The sequence below is a fragment of the Patella vulgata genome, chromosome 5 (genome assembly GCF_932274485.2).
Source record: "Patella vulgata chromosome 5, xgPatVulg1.2, whole genome shotgun sequence".
Classification (NCBI taxonomy): domain Eukaryota; kingdom Metazoa; phylum Mollusca; class Gastropoda; family Patellidae; genus Patella; species Patella vulgata.
In genome coordinates, this window is record NC_065883.2 from 39,734,582 (window position 1) to 39,755,382 (window position 20,801).

General features: G+C 36.3%; 1 protein-coding gene across 1 annotated transcript in view; it reads right to left on the minus strand.

The window, feature by feature from the left end:
- LOC126820656 (leucine-rich repeat-containing protein 9) overlaps positions 1–20,801 on the minus strand; it is a 201,499-nt gene that overhangs the window by 124,319 nt on the left and 56,379 nt on the right. The window contains exon 6 of the mRNA XM_056100793.1: positions 8,177–8,247. Within this exon, the coding sequence (XP_055956768.1) occupies positions 8,177–8,247 (71 nt within the window). The remainder of the gene's footprint in view (positions 1–8,176; positions 8,248–20,801) is intronic.

Genomic DNA, 20,801 nt, shown 5'->3' on the forward strand with positions numbered 1-20,801 from the left:
TCGAATCGGGACGTAATCTAATACTGTACTCTCCTTCCAATACCCCCAATTCGTCGAAAAGCTTAGGGTTTTTATCAATAAATGGTGATTTAGGTTTAACGTGAACATTATCATCTACATCAACATTGTTAAATTTATGATCTGTACATTTCAGTAAATCTAATGCAAGAATAACAATGGAGTACTAAGATATTTTACAACATAAATATCTTGCTGTATGGGCCTACTATTATGTGTACCTTGGATACTACATTCGGCTTTAAACATACCTAATACATGCAATCTATTCCTACTAGGACCATACAATATCTTATTAGATGTAACTAATTTTATTTTTTGATTTCATTTTAATTTAATTTTATCATAATCTCTATCTGAAATTAAACTAACCTCTGCCCCAGTGTCAATTTTAAACTTAAGATTATAATTCTCAATGTACAAGTCCATTTACACTGGAGATATGGTATCGTTTAGAACGAGGTCTTTGGCGCTGGAAAGTATGCATATAGTTTACTTTCAAAACATCGTTCGATAATTGATAAAAATGGTTTAAGAATTACAAAAATGGTTTAAGAATTACAAGGATAGGTTGCCAGTCAACAAACCATACGCCCACAGCAGCTAAATCGTCCGAGCGGTCGTCAAGGGTTGTCGCATATTTATTCCTTTGTAGGTAATTGGGGGCCTTTACAAGACAGTTCTATACAGATCAGATTATAAATTTTGTCGTTTGAGGGTTTACAAGGTTCTACAAACTGAAACAAGGGTCTCAACTCTTGAAGTAATCTACAGAAATTGTTGAAATTTGACAGGATTTTTCGTTTTTACTAATTTAAATAATGCATATAAATTTCATACAGATCACATGATCACTTGTGTCATTCTAACGTTCACAATCGCCATATGGCATAACTCTAGAAATTATTGACGGAAATTGCTGAAATTCAATAGACCTGTTTCACAAATTTAAATGATGCATATAAACTTCATACATATCGGATGATAACTATCATCAATCGAGCATTAACAAGGTTTAACAAAGTGAAACAAGGGAAATAACTCTAGAAGTAATTATTGTAAATTGCTGAAATTCAATAGGCTTTTTCGTTTCACTAATTTAAATCATGCATATAAATTTCACAAAGATCGGGTGGTAACTTTTTGCGTTAGAGCGTTCACAAGGATCAATAAAGTGAAACAAGGGCCATAACTCTAGACGTAATAAATGGAAATTGCTGAAATTCCATAGGCTTCTCCGTTTCACTAATCTAAATAATGCATATAAATTTCACAAAGATCGTATGTTAACTTTTGGCATTAGAGCGTTCACAAGGTTTAACAAAGTGAAACAAGAGCCTAACTCTAGACTGAAATTAAATAGGCGACGGCAATATACGTCCACATTTCAATGTGGGCGTATAAAAATGGTTTAGTTAGTACTATGGCTTAGTTTAATGGTAACCGGTTTAGTTTCTCAGAGAGGCGTTTATAAATGGACGACCCATTCACTTATCTACGACGTTTACTTATTAGAAGAGCCGTTTACTTTCCCCGAGATATGTTGAAAAATCAACACACGGTTTACTTATCTACGGTGTTTTTAAGAAAATCTTTTAAGGATTATTTGAATTTGAAAAAAGTTATGAAATTTGATAATGATCATCATTAAACATTATCAAATAAAATGTCTTGTTTCTAGGGCACCGCTCCGCAAAAATGTTGTGCCTTGAACTTTTTTTATTTCAAAATTGGATTACACAAAAGAATGGTGCATCGCCACTCATACAAACTGTAAACAAAAATAAAATTGTCCACCCCTAAATTTGACTGCCGTAATGTGTGCTTGGTATTTAATCCTATAACTAAAATATGTGCATTCCACAATTCAGCCTACATAATATTTAACCTCAGAGTGTCCTGACTTATTTTCTGGATCCATATCGCTTTAGAAGTCAAGCCATTTTTGTTTTCAAAGGGTCAAGTATGCTTCAGTTGGATAATCGGCAAAACCAACCATATGACAACATGAAAAGTATTCATAAAAAAATATTTTAGACAGCATTTCTGATTATCATAAATATACTGTCGAAAATTTATTTAAAGGATAATACTTCCGAAAAAAGTTGTTTTAATATGAAAAATAACGATAACATTAGAATATTTTTGGCTCTGCGAAATTTTAAAAGTTACTCTGAATAATTTTACAAAGTAAAAATATACCAAAAAAAAACCGAATTGACAATTATGCATATCTGTAGCCTCGTTTTGATTTTTTCCGTAAATGACATCAGAGACGACAGATGTTGTGAATTTCCCTATGGAATTAGAAGGCTATTACAACTGAGCACTGCATGCCGTCATTTTGACTAACTGGATGCATAAACATGGTCAATTGTGTGGCTTGGGGATATACCAATAACACCAACAATAAATAAGGAAGCATGTGTCATTTGTTTTTTGATTTCCTAACGAGACAACACGCAGAAGTCTGGACACAGCGATGTCAACGAGGCCATGTCAAAACACGCTTCTCTTTCTTGTTCGGAGAATTTCGAGTTATCTGCTTACGAACGTCACCAGTGTGATTTTATTAATATTATTATGTGGATCAAGATATAACAGTTATGTTACAGTGTTTAAAATTTACGTCGGTCCGTCAGCGATAAACAACTGGACAGGCCGACATCTTTTTATTTTTAAGATGGCGAGTCGGCCCTGTGAGCAGATTGTTTTTTGTCATGGAAATTTTGTTCAGGGTTCTATCAAATTCTTTTTTGAAAATATTTACATTGCCTATTTATATCCGAAATATATTTCATCCAGATATTTAACAGTATTTCATTACCGGGAATGAAAATAAAATTGTCCACCAAAATATCAGCACGCTCCCAGAGTTCGGGAGGATATTATTTAACCATTTTGTTCAAGTATAGAATAGATGAGTGTGTGTTCCAATAGTATGCCTTACTTACTGTCCTATACTATTCAAAAAAAGTAGGGGATATTTGATTTTGGGGGCATAATACTAAAATATGCAAATGACTACGAAAAAAGTCACTATAGAACCTAACAGAAGAAACATTTCCAGTTACATGTGACGCCCAAACACACCAATAGCTACCGCATGGAATGCAGGTGATGCTTGGGATCATCATGGGGGTCCAACCCAAGATTTGCACGACTCTGACTTTGAATGTTACAGTCATTGTGGCATTGAATTCCAGGGTGGAAACATCAGTTTAATTGTTTTAGTGACCAGAAAACAAATTTTGATATGCGTCGGCTTACCCAAAATGAAAGGTTACGTGCCCTTGGCATGCTACAGATCGGCACAACACAGGCGGTTGTGGCGCGGACGATGAATGTTTCTCAGTCTGTCATAAGCAGGCTATGGTCCAGATACCGTGATACACAATCTGTACAGGACAGACCACGCTCAGGTCGACCAAGGGCGACAACTCAAGCCCAGGATCGATTTATCCGTACCTTGGCCTTGAGAAATCGTGTCATCACAGCAAATCAGATCAGCGCTCGTCTTCAAACAGACACTGGTGTGAGAGTGAGTGGCCAGACGATTCGGAATCGACTGCATAGGGGTCACCTTCGCGCCCGACGTCCTCAAGTGATCCCTTGTTTGAGAGATCATCACATTCAGGCAAGACGTCGTTGGTGTAGGGATCATCAACACTGGGATAATCGACGCTGGAGCAATGTGATGTTTTCAGATGAGTCAAGGTTCACTGTTGATTTTTTGGACAGACGTAGGAGGGTGTGGCGTCGTCGAAACGAGCGCTTCCAAGACGTTAACGTCAATAGACATGATCGATTTGGGGGTGGTTCTGTTATGGTGTGGGGAGGCATCACTGTTGCTGGGAGAACGGCTTTACATGTTGTTGCAGGGCGTGTTACAGGCCAGTACTACCGGAACAACATCTTGGCAGTCCATGTTGTGCCGTTCGCACGACGTCATGGCCGCCGTTTCATCTTCCAGGATGACAACGCAAGATGTCACAGGGCCAGGATCGTTACAGGTTACCTCCAACAACAGAACATCACCTTAGCCAGCACTGAGTCCCGACCTCTCCCCCATCGAGCATGTCTGGGACATGCTTGGACAGAGGTTACGTCAACGTCAACAACGTCCTGCCAATGTCCAAGAACTTGCTGCTGCGTTGCAACAGGAATGGGACAATCTGGACCAAAATGACCGTAGACGTCTCATTAGGAGTATGCCACGTCGGATCAATGCTTGTTTGGCAAACAGAGGAGGATTTACCCGTTACTGACTTGGTTGTGATGCTGTGGTAACTTTGCTGTTTGACCCCGGCTATCATTTTACCCTTATAATGGTCAGTCTGTGCCTTACTTAGTCTAACGATCATTTGGAATAAATCGATGAATGTGAACTTCATTTCATTTTGTCATTTGTTTCTTCGTCAGTTTCATTAGGTGACTTTAATAACACTTAAAAATCAAATATCCCCTACTTTTTTTGAATAGTATATTTGCCTTTATCCGATATTGAATACACATGCATAATCCGGCATATTATATTCCTTCAATAGAGAGATCCAAACACATATGCTACTAAACTAGGTCAGTCCATCTACTGTACTGCCATGAATCCAAGAATAAATATTCACGTGATATAAAACCTTTGTCTTGTAAAAATAAAATTGAAAAACCAGAGCTGAAAATTTCCTGAAAGCCTAACTACGGTTAACAATATAATTCCAGCGAGATAAAACAAGTGACCTTTCCCGCCATTATTTCCAACTCTCGGGATTTAATAGCAGACTTGAATCAAGTCTTTCTTTAATGAAGATTTCACAACCGTACTGCAAACCCAAGTCTTCGAAATCAGGCACGTGCAATATCTCATATAGGAAGAATAACAAAGAGTTTATCATTCCATAAATATAGGCTATCCCAACGTGTGACATCAGGTCAGTTTTAATAATGATAAACCAGTGGCTGCCAGGCAGGATACGCCCACATTTTCGAGAGATGGATAGAGAACAAGCTAAAAACAAAGTGATTTTTCCTACAATCAGGGGCCATAATTCAGGAAGTTACGGTCCGATATGCGCGAATATCGAAAGGAACCAAGATCTTTGGGTTATAAACTTACATTTCAAGTTTCAACAAAATCGGATAAAAATTGTGACCTCTATAGGGTCCACAACCTTGATATACCATATTTTTACGCCATTTGAGAACGAACGGCGGCCATTTTGTCTGTCAATTTTGGGCTGATTTGCATGAAATTCGAACTCCTTAGGGTGAAAAAGGTGATATAATAATACGTTTTTTTAAATCAGATAAAAATTATGAACTCTATAGGGTCCACAAGCTAAAAACGCAATTTTCCGTACAATCAGGGGCCATAATCAGGGCTGTCGGTAATTTTTCACAGATGATTAGCAGCACTGCTAATCAAAAAGTCCAATTTTGCCAAAGTTGATTAGCAAATTTAAAAATTGATTAGCACTTTTTCAGTTTCAAATCAACATAAAACACCTAAATAACAAGATTATTTTAATTTTAATTGAATGAATGTAGACTTTTGTTAGGCCTTATGTCTGAAGCCAATTCTTGGCAGTGGCTTCTTATTTCTTCGTTAGAAAACAATTTCGTCTGCTTTTTATCGTGTGTTATTATTTTTGTTCAATCGGAAGCACGCGGTATTTTACGAATAATCTCGATTAACTAGACGCACGCGATATAAACAATAATAGTTTACGGGAATTCTTACTTTGATTTCTCACTTTACAATACGTTTACACGTATTTATCTTTTATATTTTATTTACAATACGTGGGGGATACACTGAATTTATTTTTTTTCAAATTGAATACTGATATAATTACTCGAAATTGACATGTCTCGCAACGTGAGTGGTACTACTTGATTCCCTATTTCCGGTTTAATAGTCTCGATTCATAGAGTTATGTCCCTGTATTATATAGTATCATGAATTGAGTCTGGGTAGTTTGAGAAGAAAATGTCACACGGAGAATTCCGTTTTGTTTATAAAATTTATTTGATATTTTATACACGTTGAAAGTGTTGAGAAATGTGGATAAATCTTTGTGTCAATATCCAAAATGACAGGCATATTAATGATTCGCAGTTACTGTGAATCAAAAACGTTAGATTTTAATTTTTGATTAGCAACGGACAAAATATGTATCGCAAATTGCGCTGCGATACTGGTTGTCGGCAGCCCTGGCCATAATTCAGGAAGTTACGGTCCGATATGCGCGAATATCGAAAGGTATGGAGACCTTTGGGTTATAAACTTACATTTCAAGTTTCATCAAAATCGGATAAAAATTGTGACCTCTATAGTGTCCACAAGCTAAAAACGTGATTTTTCGTACAAACAGGGGCCATAATCCATGAAATTTGGATCCGATACATGCCAATATCGAAAGCAGTCAAGATCTTTTGGAGATAAACCTATATTTCAAGTTTCGTCAAAATTGGATAAGAATTGTGACCTGTAGAGTGTCCACAAACAAATTGTGGACGGACGGACAGACGGACGGACAGGGGCGACGACAATATACGTCCACATGAAAATGTGGGCGTATAAAAATGATGTGTTGTCTGCCAAACACCACTTTCATGTTAAAAGAGGTCACGGTCTTTCATTTCACACGTGATGGAAACAAATCAAATGATTATTGCTATCGGACAGCAAATTTAATAAGTTCATTGAAATGTAAGACATGTTAATCTGTGTTTTGTAAGACCTTAAAAGCCATTTTCATTTCATTTATATGCACAATATATTCTGTTAATTTCGGAGAATGTGAAGGGCCATTTTAATCTTCAGATTTCTATGTGAATGGAATTTCGAGATACGTTGTCAGTATCATAAAGTAGACCTACATATAATCACCAAGATTACAAGTGAATAATTATTTATTACAAAAAAATAAATATCAAGCCTGGGCAGGAATGATTTTTTTTCTTTCTATTAATTCTATACACGAAGTATAAACATTAAATCTTTCAAAAGTTAAAATTGTAATGTGAACAGTTAATCAATATTGAATACATATTTTAACTTTTAAACCTGTCCCAAATGGCTGTAGAAGCCACCTACGGAACTTAAAAGTTTAAGGAATTTGGGATGGGGTAGTGTACGTGTGTTTTGTAAATATTTATTGGGCCCACAAGTTCATGTTTGGACCTACAATTTTCATGAATTGCGTCTACCAGCGGGTCCTGTTGGCTTACAACTTTTTTTGCCAAATTTTAAACACTGTTATGTTATCTTTCTATGTTAAAACTGTGCATTCTATGGCGAAACCGACACGCTTTTAAAATCTTGCAATAGAAACGACTGATGTAACCATAGCAACGAAATGTTATGTCGATGATTTTGCAGTCAATCATAGATAGTACTAGATGTAAGAAGTTCGTCAGATTCTAGGTAAATGAGTGTGATACTGATAGTGATAGAAATTTTTTTCAGCGATAGGCCCTACTCCGAATCCGATGATAGTCAGAGTCATATGATGTGACCCATTTTTAGCTATGTTCTTGTATCTACCTAGTATAGGGCATATAATACCGAAATTAATAGTTTTTTCTCTAATATATTTTCGCCGATAAAGCGTGAACATCAATAGGGCCTAAATGAAGCGAAAAGTTATCGAGAATCGAAGGGCCGACGATATAAGACAAGGTGTCTACGCTGTTTTTAGTGCCTATTTAGTATTTATCATTCTTCGTCACTAGAAATGGTAGAATGTTCCGAACCATCATTGTCACTTTCTGCCAATACCATATTGAAATATACATCGACTGCTATACGAGTGTCGTCTATTACGTCATGTCACATGATTTAGCTTCAGCTCATTAATCCCCGGGTGTTTCCGTAATTGCGGAAATCCGAAAGTGTTTTTAACGTTATTTGTTACTAAAACCTTTTTTTTTTTTTTAAAAATAATTCTGAAATGTGTTACACAATGAACTAAGTGAATGATAAAATTAAACTTTTACCATAGCATTCTCCTTTAATAGAAATGAATGTGTCTATTAGCATAAAGGAATCGACACCAGTCACGTGACCTTAGATGTATTTTGATCAGATTAGTTTCTCAAAATACATCAGTATTAAGTTCAAATAAGTAGTGAAATAAAAGAATGGAAAGTAACTAACCTTTAAAGAGGTAATAGGATTACCAGACAAATTAACTTCTCTTAAATGGGTATTAGCATCTAGACAATGTCCTGTTTTAAGTGATAATGCATAATACTAGTATATTAAATTTTTTCAAAGATAGCCACGCAAAGCGTGGAAATGCAATAAAAATGGAGTTTAACGTCCTACTGTTCTGCTCCGACTAATGGGCTAATGAAGATGGGCATGCGCCATACAATGGGCTATGAGGGAAATTTTGCCCAGACAGCGGCGCTACGGCCTACTCTTATATCAAATTTCAATTGCCAAGGGATCTTTTACGTGCATGCCAATGTGTACACGGGACCTCATTTTTTTGTATCATCCAAACGACTAAACAGCTGTTCTTGTTAGACCCTCTGTCCTGCACCACTGTCAAGGGAAAACCATGATGAACTTTCTCGGCCAACACTGGGAGTCACCCATGACCCCCAGGCTATATATATGCTAGCGAGCCAGCATCTCACTCAATTGTCCATCGTGGCTCCAAAGCGTGAAAATATTCCCACAAAGCAGCCATGTCTTGAAAACAAGATAGTCATATAGACAGCAGCCTATCTATATGGAAAGCTTGAATGTTGACTAAATTTGATAAGTTCGTGAATCTCATCATAGGTGTTTATCTCTGAAATGGAATGTTGCGAAAGGCTGAATGTTTCTAGGGTTCAATCCAGATTTGAAACAAACTCATTAAGCACTTTAGACTCTATCATGTTCATAAGGTTTTCGGAAAAGGGGGGGGGGGGAAACTCCGAAACTAAATGTTGGAGAATGCTGAATATCAATGATTTGTACATCAAACTTGAAAAAATCTGTTAAAAACTGTAGCCTTTATGGCGTTTATAAGGTTTCTTCATTTCCCTAATTTAAATATTGCATATAAATTCCACAAAGATCGGATGTTAACTTTTGGCTTCTTCATCTCACGAATGTAAACAACATATGGCATGTTTTTTTTTTCAAAGTGTACCATAGGTTCCCAATCCCAACAGAATTATGATAATCCTATGCCTCTTACAAAATCTCTGTCTCAGCAAAGATCGATACATATTCTTCCAAAATATATTTTAAAAAAGATAATTTTTCACAAATTTTTTTTTTTAACATTATACCTAATATATTGAAATTTTTTGAATCGTATCACTCTAGATGAAATTATACCAAATGTAAATGGTGCACATTAAAGCTCATAGAAATAGCAATCTCTACAGGTAGAATATACATTGAATTATGTTAAATGAAAGAAGATGCTATTATTTTTGGGTCATAAGACAGTAAAGCTGGGTTTATGTCGACTTTGCAACCCAAAGCAACTAGTTGCCGTCAGTTGCAAGAGTGCTTATGTCGATCATATCAGCAACTGAGGACAACTGGGAGCAACTGAATTGGGAGCGCTTATGACGACTCAGAACTGATAGCGATCACCCTGAACATGTGACTGTTAATTTATTCATCACATGATCAACAAAATGGCGAATTACTTAGAAGAAGCAACCCGAAGGTATGGTCGGTCTTGCTACAATTTTATTAGTATATTATTGTCGACATGATCAATGTCTTCGTTCGCTTCCATTTGCTTATTTATAAAGTCACATGACACGTCTCGTATCACGTGATGTTATTTTCATGAAAACAAGTTGACTCCAGTGGCAAGAACACTCATGTCGACTGCGAATAGTTGCCACTAGTTGCAGCCAGTTGAACTTTTTTCAGTTGCATTCAGTTGCTCCCAGTTGCCGAAACGCCAGTTGCAAGGTCGACATAAGCCCCCCTTAAAGATGACCATATTAAGAAATATAAAATGTCTCTTTTGAATTGAACAGGCGCATGGCACATTTATTTTCATTTCAGATATTAACCGTTGCTTATATATTAATAATTTTCTTCAAAATTTTAATGTAATAATAAATTATCTAAATCTGAAGTTTCATGAGATATGATTTACAAATTAATCATTAATTTAAAAATTAATTGCATTGCTAATGTTACATGTGGACAGACATTCTGGCAGATTAGTAACATTAGCACTAAAGTTTGAAGAAAATTTCTATTTATAGTGATGGTGTAAGTAGTTACTGAGACTTTATATATGCGAAATAAAGCATAATATTAAGAATTTAAGATAAATATAATAAATATAATCATATATTTTAATAACCTAAAATTTAAACATTTATTGGACTTGCAAATGTAGCTAATGTTACATAAGGACAGACATGGACATTTTATAAATAACTGTATTACTTGAATTATTGTTTTTAACTAAAAATTCAAATAGTCCGCAATGAAAGGTATTAATAAATTGTATAGTATTTCTACCCTTGGGCGAGTTTTAAATTTAAAATCAGACAAAAAGTATTTTAAAAGCATGTGCTAACGTTACGTAAGTACAGATGGTTTATTTAATCGGTCTGACAATTGACAAGAAAGTTATATATTTTGAGTAAATAACGCCATGAAAGCCGAATTAGTTGTGCTAACGTATCAAGAGTGCTAACGTTAACATTTTCGGACAGACAACTGTAAAAATGACATAACCAATCGACTACCTGTGTCAAATTATCCCTATCCTGTGTAGAAGATCGAGACTACACTCACGTTTCGTTTGCAGTGGTTATTCAAATTCTATAACGTAATATGAAGCCCGAAAGAAATATTAAAATAATGCTAACGTTTCGCTAAAACTGGACAGACATAAATTGGTCGAAACATTAGCAAAATATAAGCATGGAAATTTGATTTTCCAAACCATTTTCCTGCTTTTTTTAAATGGCATATACTAAAACATAAACAGCCATTCCACAAAGGGACAAATTTATTTCCACGTGACATAAAAATACAAAGTTTACAAAACAAATGTAAGACCACTTCAATAATGTAGTGGATGGACAGACCAGTCAAATTTTCACTGGGGTTTGAACAATTCAATTTTCAGATCTGTTATTTTTCTCATCAGTATATTTTTAAGTCTGTTTTAAAGAAGACACACTTGCCATTATAATTATACAAAAATAAATTAAAATTTTAAAACAAAATTTTATTTCAAAGTATTCTAAAATCTAGATAAAAAATGATGGGAAAAATGTCTGTCTTAAATGATGTAATTCATTAAAATATTTGTAACTTATTTTAATAAAAAAAATACATCAATAAACCTGGTATTAAGTATTTTATATGTTCAATATATGCTGATTTTGAAATAAGAAAAATATTTATAAACTCTTTTTCTCTTTTCTAATAAAACCATTACATTTGTTAGATACCCACTGGTACACTTTATAATAAAACATGCCATATAGCAATATATGTCCACATTTCCATGTGGGAGTATAAAAAAATCAATTAACAAGCAGCTGGTATACAAGATTCGCCCACATTTTGCAAGAGATGGATGGGTAACAGGCAAAATCAATTGGACTAATCCTCTCATTGTCAAACTTAAAGATCTTTTGATCCATGGGTTCCACGTCGGCCGTATATGCAGGTCGAGACCTACGGCTATGGAAAATGACCGTTCCTAGATCTGACCTAACGGTCATTTTGCACGCCGGAAAGAGGTTTTTTTTAAAAAAAAAAAAATGTCAAACATGACTACAATCGACCTTCACTGTGTGACTACAAGAATGCACGTCTAGAAGCCAATCTCGTGATTGGTGTTATAGAGTTGTATATATTGAAATGGCCTGGGCCATTCTTGTTGTTTTTGTATGTTTTCACTCGTTCGCTTGTTGACGTTCGTGAGCCTTTATTCTAATTATAGTAACATGGGGATGCCTTTCGTTTCTTTATGACAACGTATGTAATCGGTGATTGTTTACAGGAATTGTAATGATAAATGTTATAGAAACAATGACTAGCATAAGTAATATTAATTGTTGAGTAACCTAAGCTATTAATCGTGTGAAATGCCATCATGTGTTGTCTAAATTTAGAGTTAGTTTAAACCTAGAATGAGTGAAGACGTTTCTAGTATTTGTGTCCGCTGAACGACACGTCGTTTACTTGATGAATTTTGATACGTATCGTCGTTTGAGTAACATTAAACGTGTCAATTAAATATCAGTAATTTGCCTTACCTTCATATATGTTCACTGTTATATCCACGAACGGTTATAATCCTGATTCACAGGGTAATTTCTTAAAAGTTTGTCTCGTTTTCTACGAGGATTTGGCGAAGCCGCCATTTTTAAAAACGGTTGTTAGCGCGATGTCGATAACAGGGACACAAATACTTCTTATTTCTAGTTATCACAAACAATAAATAAATGTTTAAGAGAGGATCGCTAATAAAGCGATATTTATAAAGGATGATTAGATAATCGTATCCAGGTTCCGTTAAATCCGTTGTGTTCAGATTCAATATTACGTTCGGTGCAAGCAAGGCCTTGACTCGCCTTGAGTAGGAAATTCATACGCTGTGATCATCTTGGCAATGGCGACTGTGCTAATATTTTCGGGGCTAATGATATAATTATTCGTTAATTTACATTTTCATCTTTATTGAAATCGGATGGAGCATGTTATTCCTCGCATAATTTGTAACGGTTGTATATAGCGATATTGAGTTCTACCTTGTTAAAATTAGTCTTTTGTATTTGAGGCGTAATGCTCATTCACGGTAATGTCGTGGGACGTAATCGAGACGTAACCAAGGACGCATTGTTATTACATTAATTTCATTATTATTTTGTACATGTACATCCATTAGTCTTGTAAGAGTTGGATATTAGTCAGATTAGCTATATATTTGTATTGCCAACTTATTGCCTCCTCAAAAGTTGTCTGTTCATTAATAATGATTACATTTCATGTACCAGTATTGTAAAGTAGATCCTTCCTAGGCCAAATACGTCCCCTTTTTACGTGATCTGATTGGTCGAGACAATCACGTGACACCTAAAGCGAGAGTATATAAGGCCCTCAGGCTTTCCATTGTCATTCACTCATTGGTGCTTGCCAGGTAAGAGTCAAAGAGCACTAACTCCTCCCTCCCCAATTCTTAGAACCTCGTCTTAAAGGGCACATTCCATGATTATTTTTAAAGTAAAGTAAATTTTCCCAAATAACATATAAAGTAAATGATAAATATATTTTCATAAATTACACAAATTTCCCCAATTAAATAGCCATCATTTTTGTATACTATTCTGATCGCTAGTCCTAAATTCAAAGCCACTGGAAGGAAAGCCTAAGAAGGATCTACTGAGTTATATTTTCAAGTGTATGTTCAACATTTGATGGCCGAGTGAACCTGGAATAAAGTTTCATATTTTTTTTGTGTTACCGAAAATCGTATTTTCCTTCTTTAGAGGCAAGACCACCCTTGCCGGGGCTGCTACAATATAGTCGTCAACAGATTATACTGAGTGTTGTGTTGATAATGACGAGTGTCTGGTAGTAGAGCTATAAATGTTAATTGATAAGTGGGAATCTAATTAACGGCGTGAAGCGGCCCATTGTTAATCATTCACGTATTGTCCACGTGTCATAAGACTTTTCAACAACAAAGCCGTTTACCGCTATTACGGTCAGGCACAATGTAAACGAGGTTATTATGATCTTCGAAAAAGGGCAATTGATATGAAGTATTGCTCTTCGAATCCAACCGTCATATCAAATAAAAACAGCATAGAAATTACGTAAATCCTCAACAACGTACGTGTTCGAAGAAAAATGCATTTATAAATAAAATGTTTATAGCGGTATTGCGGCCTTGTGGAAATTGTTGAAATAAAATCTAGAGATTAGTTAACTTGCTTACCGAACAATTAAGAAAAATACATATTCCAGTTCTATTGTGCAGCAATATTGATAATTCCACATGTAGAAGAAATGTTGTGTATATACGGTTACTCTTATACACGACCATAATCTAGGGGGCGCTACTGTCGCTAGCCGTGAAGTTAGTTATCCGTTAGTCATTTAGTTATACATTATTAGGATTTATGTCACAATTCTGCGGCCCGTAATTCCATAAGAGATGGTCTTAAACCAAAAAAATGTGAGATATATGCCATGGATAATTATATATTTATCTTCATTTCAAAGTTATTGTATTACAACTCAAAATTATCCAGGTCAGTGTGTTTTCTATAGAGCACGTGTTAATTACGTGTGAGCTACTGAAATGGTTTTTCTCCGGCCAATTCAACTATTTCGTTATTTAAGTAGCCAAAACGGAATATTTAATTATTAAATAATTATCATGAGCCTTACTAATATTTCATTTTTAAGTCAAATATATTTTTTTTGTGCACCCCATGGTGACAAAGTAGTATATACACACGTGAATTCACAATACCCTACCATGAATAAAAAACATGAAATATAAATTTACTTTGAAAAGTTTTCGTGCGTTATCAAAAATGACCGGCAGTGAAAATTTTGAAGTGGAAGCCCTGTTTTGATCCCTAACACATTTTTTTTTTACATTTCATCGGAATCAGACAAAATTGTAGCCACTGGATGGTCTACAAACTTTATACACATTTTGCGTGAACATTTGGGGCTATAACTCTAGAATGGAATGTCTGATGTGTACCAAAATTGAACTCATCCAAGAACATTTTCTCCTAACACATTTTATGTTTCATCGGAGTGGGTCAAAAATTGTCGCCTCACATTACTTGGTAAAAGGCAGGGGGCATAACACCAGCACAGAATTTATCTAAGAATCTTTGAAAGTTAAAACATTTTAAGTTTCATCAAAATCGAACAAATATTGTAGGCTCTATGGTCCACAAACTGATTACTATATACTACATGCTTTTAGTTTTACGCAATTTGCATGAAGTCTGATTTTCACAAAATTCGAACACAACTGTAATCACAGAGTAACAGTGATATATTAGAACAGTTTTTGAAATCAAATAGAAATTGTGACATCTAGTGGGTCCACAAGGTAACAAGCCCACATTTTGCAAGAGACCAGGCTAAACTAAAAAAAAAAAAGCGATATTTTGTACAAACAGGGGCCATAATCCAGGATGTTACAGTCTGACATGCGTCAATGTCGAAATGAACAAAGATGTTTGGAATATTAACATAAATTTTAAGTTTCATAATCGGATAAAAATTGTGACCGCTAGAGGGTCCACAACCTTGGTATTAAATACTTTTACACTATTTGTGTACGAGGAGCAGCCATTTGTCAGGCAATTTTGGACTGAATTTCAAACTCAACCGTCATTATGGTGTAACAGTGATATATGTAAAAACGCGATTTTTGGTACAATCAGGGGCCCTAACCCAGGAAGTTACAGTCCGATATACGTGCCAATATTGAAAGGAACACAGATCTTTGAAAAATAAACATATAGTTTAGGTTTCATCAAAATCGGATAATAAGCGGTTGCCAAGCAGGATACGCCCACATTTTGCAACAGATGGACAAAGAACAAGCTAAAAACGTACTAAGCAGCCATAATCCTGGATGTTAGTGTCCAATATATACTATTCAAAAAAAGTAGGGGATATTTGATTTTGGGGGCATAATACTAAAATATGCAAATGACTACGAAAAAAGTCACTTGCTTGGGATCATCATGGGGGTCCAACCCAAGATTTGCACGACTCTGACTTTGAATTTTACAGTCATTGTGGCATTGAATTCCAGGGTGGAAACATCAGTTTAATTGTTTTAGTGACCAGAAAACAAATTTTGATATGCGTCGGCTTACCCAAAATGAAAGGTTACGTGCCCTTGGCATGCTACAGATCGGCACAACACAGGCGGTTGTGGCGCGGACGATGAATGTTTCTCAGTCTGTCATAAGCAGGCTATGGTCCAGATACCGTGATACACAATCTGTACAGGACAGACCACGCTCAGGTCGACCAAGGGCGACAACTCAAGCCCAGGATCGATTTATCCGTACCTTGGCCTTGAGAAATCGTGTCATCACAGCAAATCAGATCAGCGCTCGTCTTCAAACAGACACTGGTGTGAGAGTGAGTGGCCAGGCGATTCGAAATCGACTGCATAGGGGTCACCTTCGCGCCCGATTTCCTCGGGTGATCCCTTGTTTGAGAGATCATCACATTCAGGCAAGACGTCGTTGGTGTAGGGATCGTCAACACTGGGATAATCGACGCTGGAGCAATGTGATGTTTTCAGATGAGTCAAGGTTCACTGTTGATTTTTTGGACAGACGTAGGAGGGTGTGGCGTCGTCGAAACGAGTGCTTCCAAGACGTTAACGTCATCAGACATGATTGATTTGGGGGTGGTTCTGTTATGGTGTGGGGAGGCATCACTGTTGCTGGAAGAACGGCTTTACATGTTGTTGCAGGGCGTGTTACAGGCCAGTACTACCGGGACAACATCTTGGCAGTCCATGTTGTGCCGTTCGCACGACGTCATGGCCGCCGTTTCATCTTCCAGGATGACAACGCAAGATGTCACAGGGCCAGGATCGTTACAGGTTACCTCCAACAACAGAACATCACCTTAGCCAGCACTGAGTCCCGACCTCTCCCCCATCGAGCATGTCTGGGACATGCTTGGACAGAGGTTACGTCAACGTCAACAACGTCCTGCCAATGTCCAAGAACTTGCTGCTGCGTTGCAACAGGAATGGGACAATCTGGACCAAAATGACCTTAGACGTCTCATTAGGAGTATGCCACGTCGGATCAATGCTTGTTTGGCAAACAGAGGAGGATTTACCCGTTACTGACTTGGTTGTGATGCTGTGGTAACTTTGCTGTTTGACCTCGGGTATCATTTTACCCTTATAATGGTCAGTCTGTGCCTTACTTAGTCTAACGATCATTTGGAATAAATCGATGAATGTGAACTTCATTTCATTTTGTCATTTGTTTCTTCGTCAGTTTCATTAGGTGACTTTAATAAGACTTAAAAATCAAATATCCCCTACTTTTTTTGAATAGTATATTAAAAGAAAAAAATTTATTTGGGATATAAACCTATATTTTAAATTTCATCAAAATCAGATCAAAATTGTGACCTCTTGAGGGTCCACAACCTTGGTATTAAATACTTTTACACTATTTGAATGATGAATGAGTTGACTAGAAATAACTCCTTCACTTGATAAATAGTAGCCAGAATTATTGTTCAAGCGCAATATCTGAATTCTTAGGGACTCGAGGGCCCATATGTATCCACAAGTCTTCTGGATTTATTGGTGTCAAGCCACCACAGTTCCGTGGCTGGAGTTGGCTCAAAGGAGGTTACTGTGGTGTCAGAAAGAGATAAAGACATGAGATCATTCAAAGAACTTTCATTCAACCTAGCCCTCCAGTCAGATTTGACTCTTTCATAAGGCTGAAGCCTCGTTCTATAATTATTAGAGATTGAGATCCTATAGTAGAGAGTTAATTTTTTTATCGTCTCTTCTGAAAGTTTGTTTTCCCGCCCCAGACCAGTAATTTTACGCAAAGCTGTGCCAAGGCATTTTGCTACGTGGTTAGCACAATCCTCTTTAATAATGTCAACATCGTCTCCATATGGAGATAAAGAGGAAACAGCTTGAAATGCCTTGCTGTCTCCATCACAAAGAAATTGACGGTATCTGAGTTTGGGAATTTGTGTGGTTGATCTTTCCCAAATATATTTAGCAGCCGTAGTCTCCATGGCATGTGATGACGAGTCGGTATTTTTTGTGCATTTGGGATTGTGTACAATAAGCCAGTCTGCATAATTTTCATTGTCTTCATTTGGGCCTGATGAACAACCCTGACAATAATTTGATAATACCTGGTAGTCAAGTACGTATCCCGTGGCCACATCAAGACATGTCCCCACCCCATTATGACTTTTATGCCCTCTTTTCTGCCACATACCGTCGTACATAACTGCAATGTCCCCCTTTTCCCTTGTTGTTTTTAATTCTGTATTTAGACTATCGTGATCTTCATACAACCCTTCAATAACACATGTTCTATCGGCAATTTCTCTCACTTGAGACAAGTGTTTCAGAAAAGAAGTTTTTGTAGCATCATGGAGTTTGCTTTCTAAATTTTGGAAAGTTTTCAAATGTGGCATATTTGGAACACCCATGATGCTAAAAAACCTTTTGATCTGATAATAGCCTGTCCCTACACTACGGGATGCCAGGATTAATTTCAAATTAAGGGAGAAGGGAAGACGGGAACTGGAGGTATATTTGGGCGTGTAACTGTTCGGGGCAGTATCTGTTGACACTTTCTTTGATGTATATACAGTTGACTGAAAGTTAGTTTGCATGTTCATATTCATGACATTGGATGGGCATTGCAGATTAGAGCAAAGTAAAACAAGGGCCATAACTCTAAAAGTAATTGACGGAAATTGCTGACATTCAATTGGCTTCTTCATTTTACTAATTCAAATGATGCATATGAATTTCATACAGATTAGGTGATAACTTTGTTCAAGCGTTCTCAAGATTCAACAAAGTTAAACAAGGGCCATAACTCTAGATGTAATTAACAGAAATTTACTGAAACTCAATAGGTTTGTTCCTTTTACTAATTTAAATAATACATATAAATCTCATACAGATCGGATAATAACTTTTGCGTTAGAGCATTCACAAGGGACAACAAAGTGAAGCAAGGGCCATAACTCACAGCGTAATTAACGGAAATTGCTGATATTCGATAGGCTTCTTCGTTGCACTAATTTAAATGCCAGATATCAATTTCAAACATATCGGATGATAACTGTTGTCATTAGAGCGTTCACAAGATTCAACAAAGTGAAACAAGGGTACTAACTCTAGATGTAATTAACGGAAATTGCTGAAACTCTATAGGCTTGCTCCTTTTACTAATTTAAACAATACATATAAATTTCATACAGATCGGATAATAACTTTTGCGTTAGAGCATTCACAAGGTACAACAAAGTGAAGCAAGGGCCATAACTCACAGCGTAATTAACGGAAATTGCTGAAATTCAATAGGCTTCTTTATTTCACTAATTTAAATGATGCATATCAATTTCAAACAGATCGGATGATAACTCTTGGTGTTAGAGCGTTCACAAGATTTAACAAAGTGAAACAAGGGCCATAACTCTAGATGTAATTAACAGAAATTGCTGAAATTCAATAGGCTTCTTTGTTTTACTAATTTAAATGATGCATATAAATTTCATACAGATCAGATAATAACTTTTGTTTTATGAAGAAGTAGAGTTGTAGTTCCTGTTAATTTACGACTGACTCTTTTGTTAGATTTGCATAGTGAACATTTGGGAACTGTCCGTATGAAAGCTGTTGCGAGACAGTATTTCTGGTGGCCGAAAAATTAATGAGGAAAAAGAAAACATAACTAAACATTGTAAAATGTGCCAAGAAAAAACGACTATGCCTGCACCCCCGGACGTCGCATCGTGGAATTGGCCCTTGGTCCCGTGGAAGAGATTACATCTAGATTTCGCCGGTCCATTTTTAGGCTACTCTTTTTTGATTGCCGTTGATTCTTATTCGAAATGATTAGAGGTCATTCAAATGAAATCTATCACCACGACATCAACTGTTAACGAACTTAGGAAGCTATTTTCAACATTCGGTACTCCCGAACACATAGTAACCGATAATGGTACACAATTTAATAGTAGTGAGTTCTTCGAGTTTTTATCCACGAATGATATTAAACATACGCGTACAGCTCCAGCACACCCTGCGACCAACGGTATGGCTGAACGATATGTAGGTTACTTTAAACTTTAAGAAACAAATGAAGAAAATGGCGAACGACCGAGGATCGCTAGAAGAAAAAATTTGTCGATTTTTGTTGTCTTACAGAACAACACCACATTCAGCGACTGGTGAAAGCCTGTGTTATCTGCTGATGCATCGACAACTTCGTACAAGGTTTTCAAGTCTTAGACCTTCTTTGAGTTTTAGAAAGGAGTGTGATGTATATTATTGATGTAAAGCAACGTTCGTACGATGTTCAAGTCTACCAACCAGTTTGGAAAAGACACCAGTATCAACTTCGCAAACATTCTCTTGAATTAAAGGATAAATCACCGGAATTATTAGATGCAACACTTACGTCAAATAAGTTGGGTCGTCAGTTTAATTCTAACCCGGACGGACTGTTAAAAAGACATACCAACTCGTCAAACTAATAAAACTGATATTAATAAACCGATCTTGTCTGAAGTTCAGAATCCTCCAGATCAACCAATCGTTACAGAACGTCGATATCCAGAACGTATAAGACGTGTTCCAGATCGTTATAAATAAACTTTTCTTAGATAATAGTAATTAACGCTATTTTCAAATTTTCCTAAAGAGAGATAATTGTTATGAATTGATTGTAGATCATTATCGTACCTTTAAGATGATTGTAGATCATTACCGTACCTTTAAGATTAAGGTTAGGCAAGTTGTAGTCTGGACTGAGGTAACTTTAGCCTGGCAGTTCGATTTATTCAATTCTAGAATAAAGACATGTTTTGAAATCACCTTGTGTTATATAAGACCCCACTCTAATACACAATAGAAAGGAACCAAGATCTTTAGAGTTATAAACTTACATTTTAAGTTTCATCAAAATCTGAAGAAAATTGTGACCTCTAGAGGGTCCACAACATTGATATTTTTACGCTATTTGCCTACGAGGGACGGCCATTTTGTCTGAGTTTT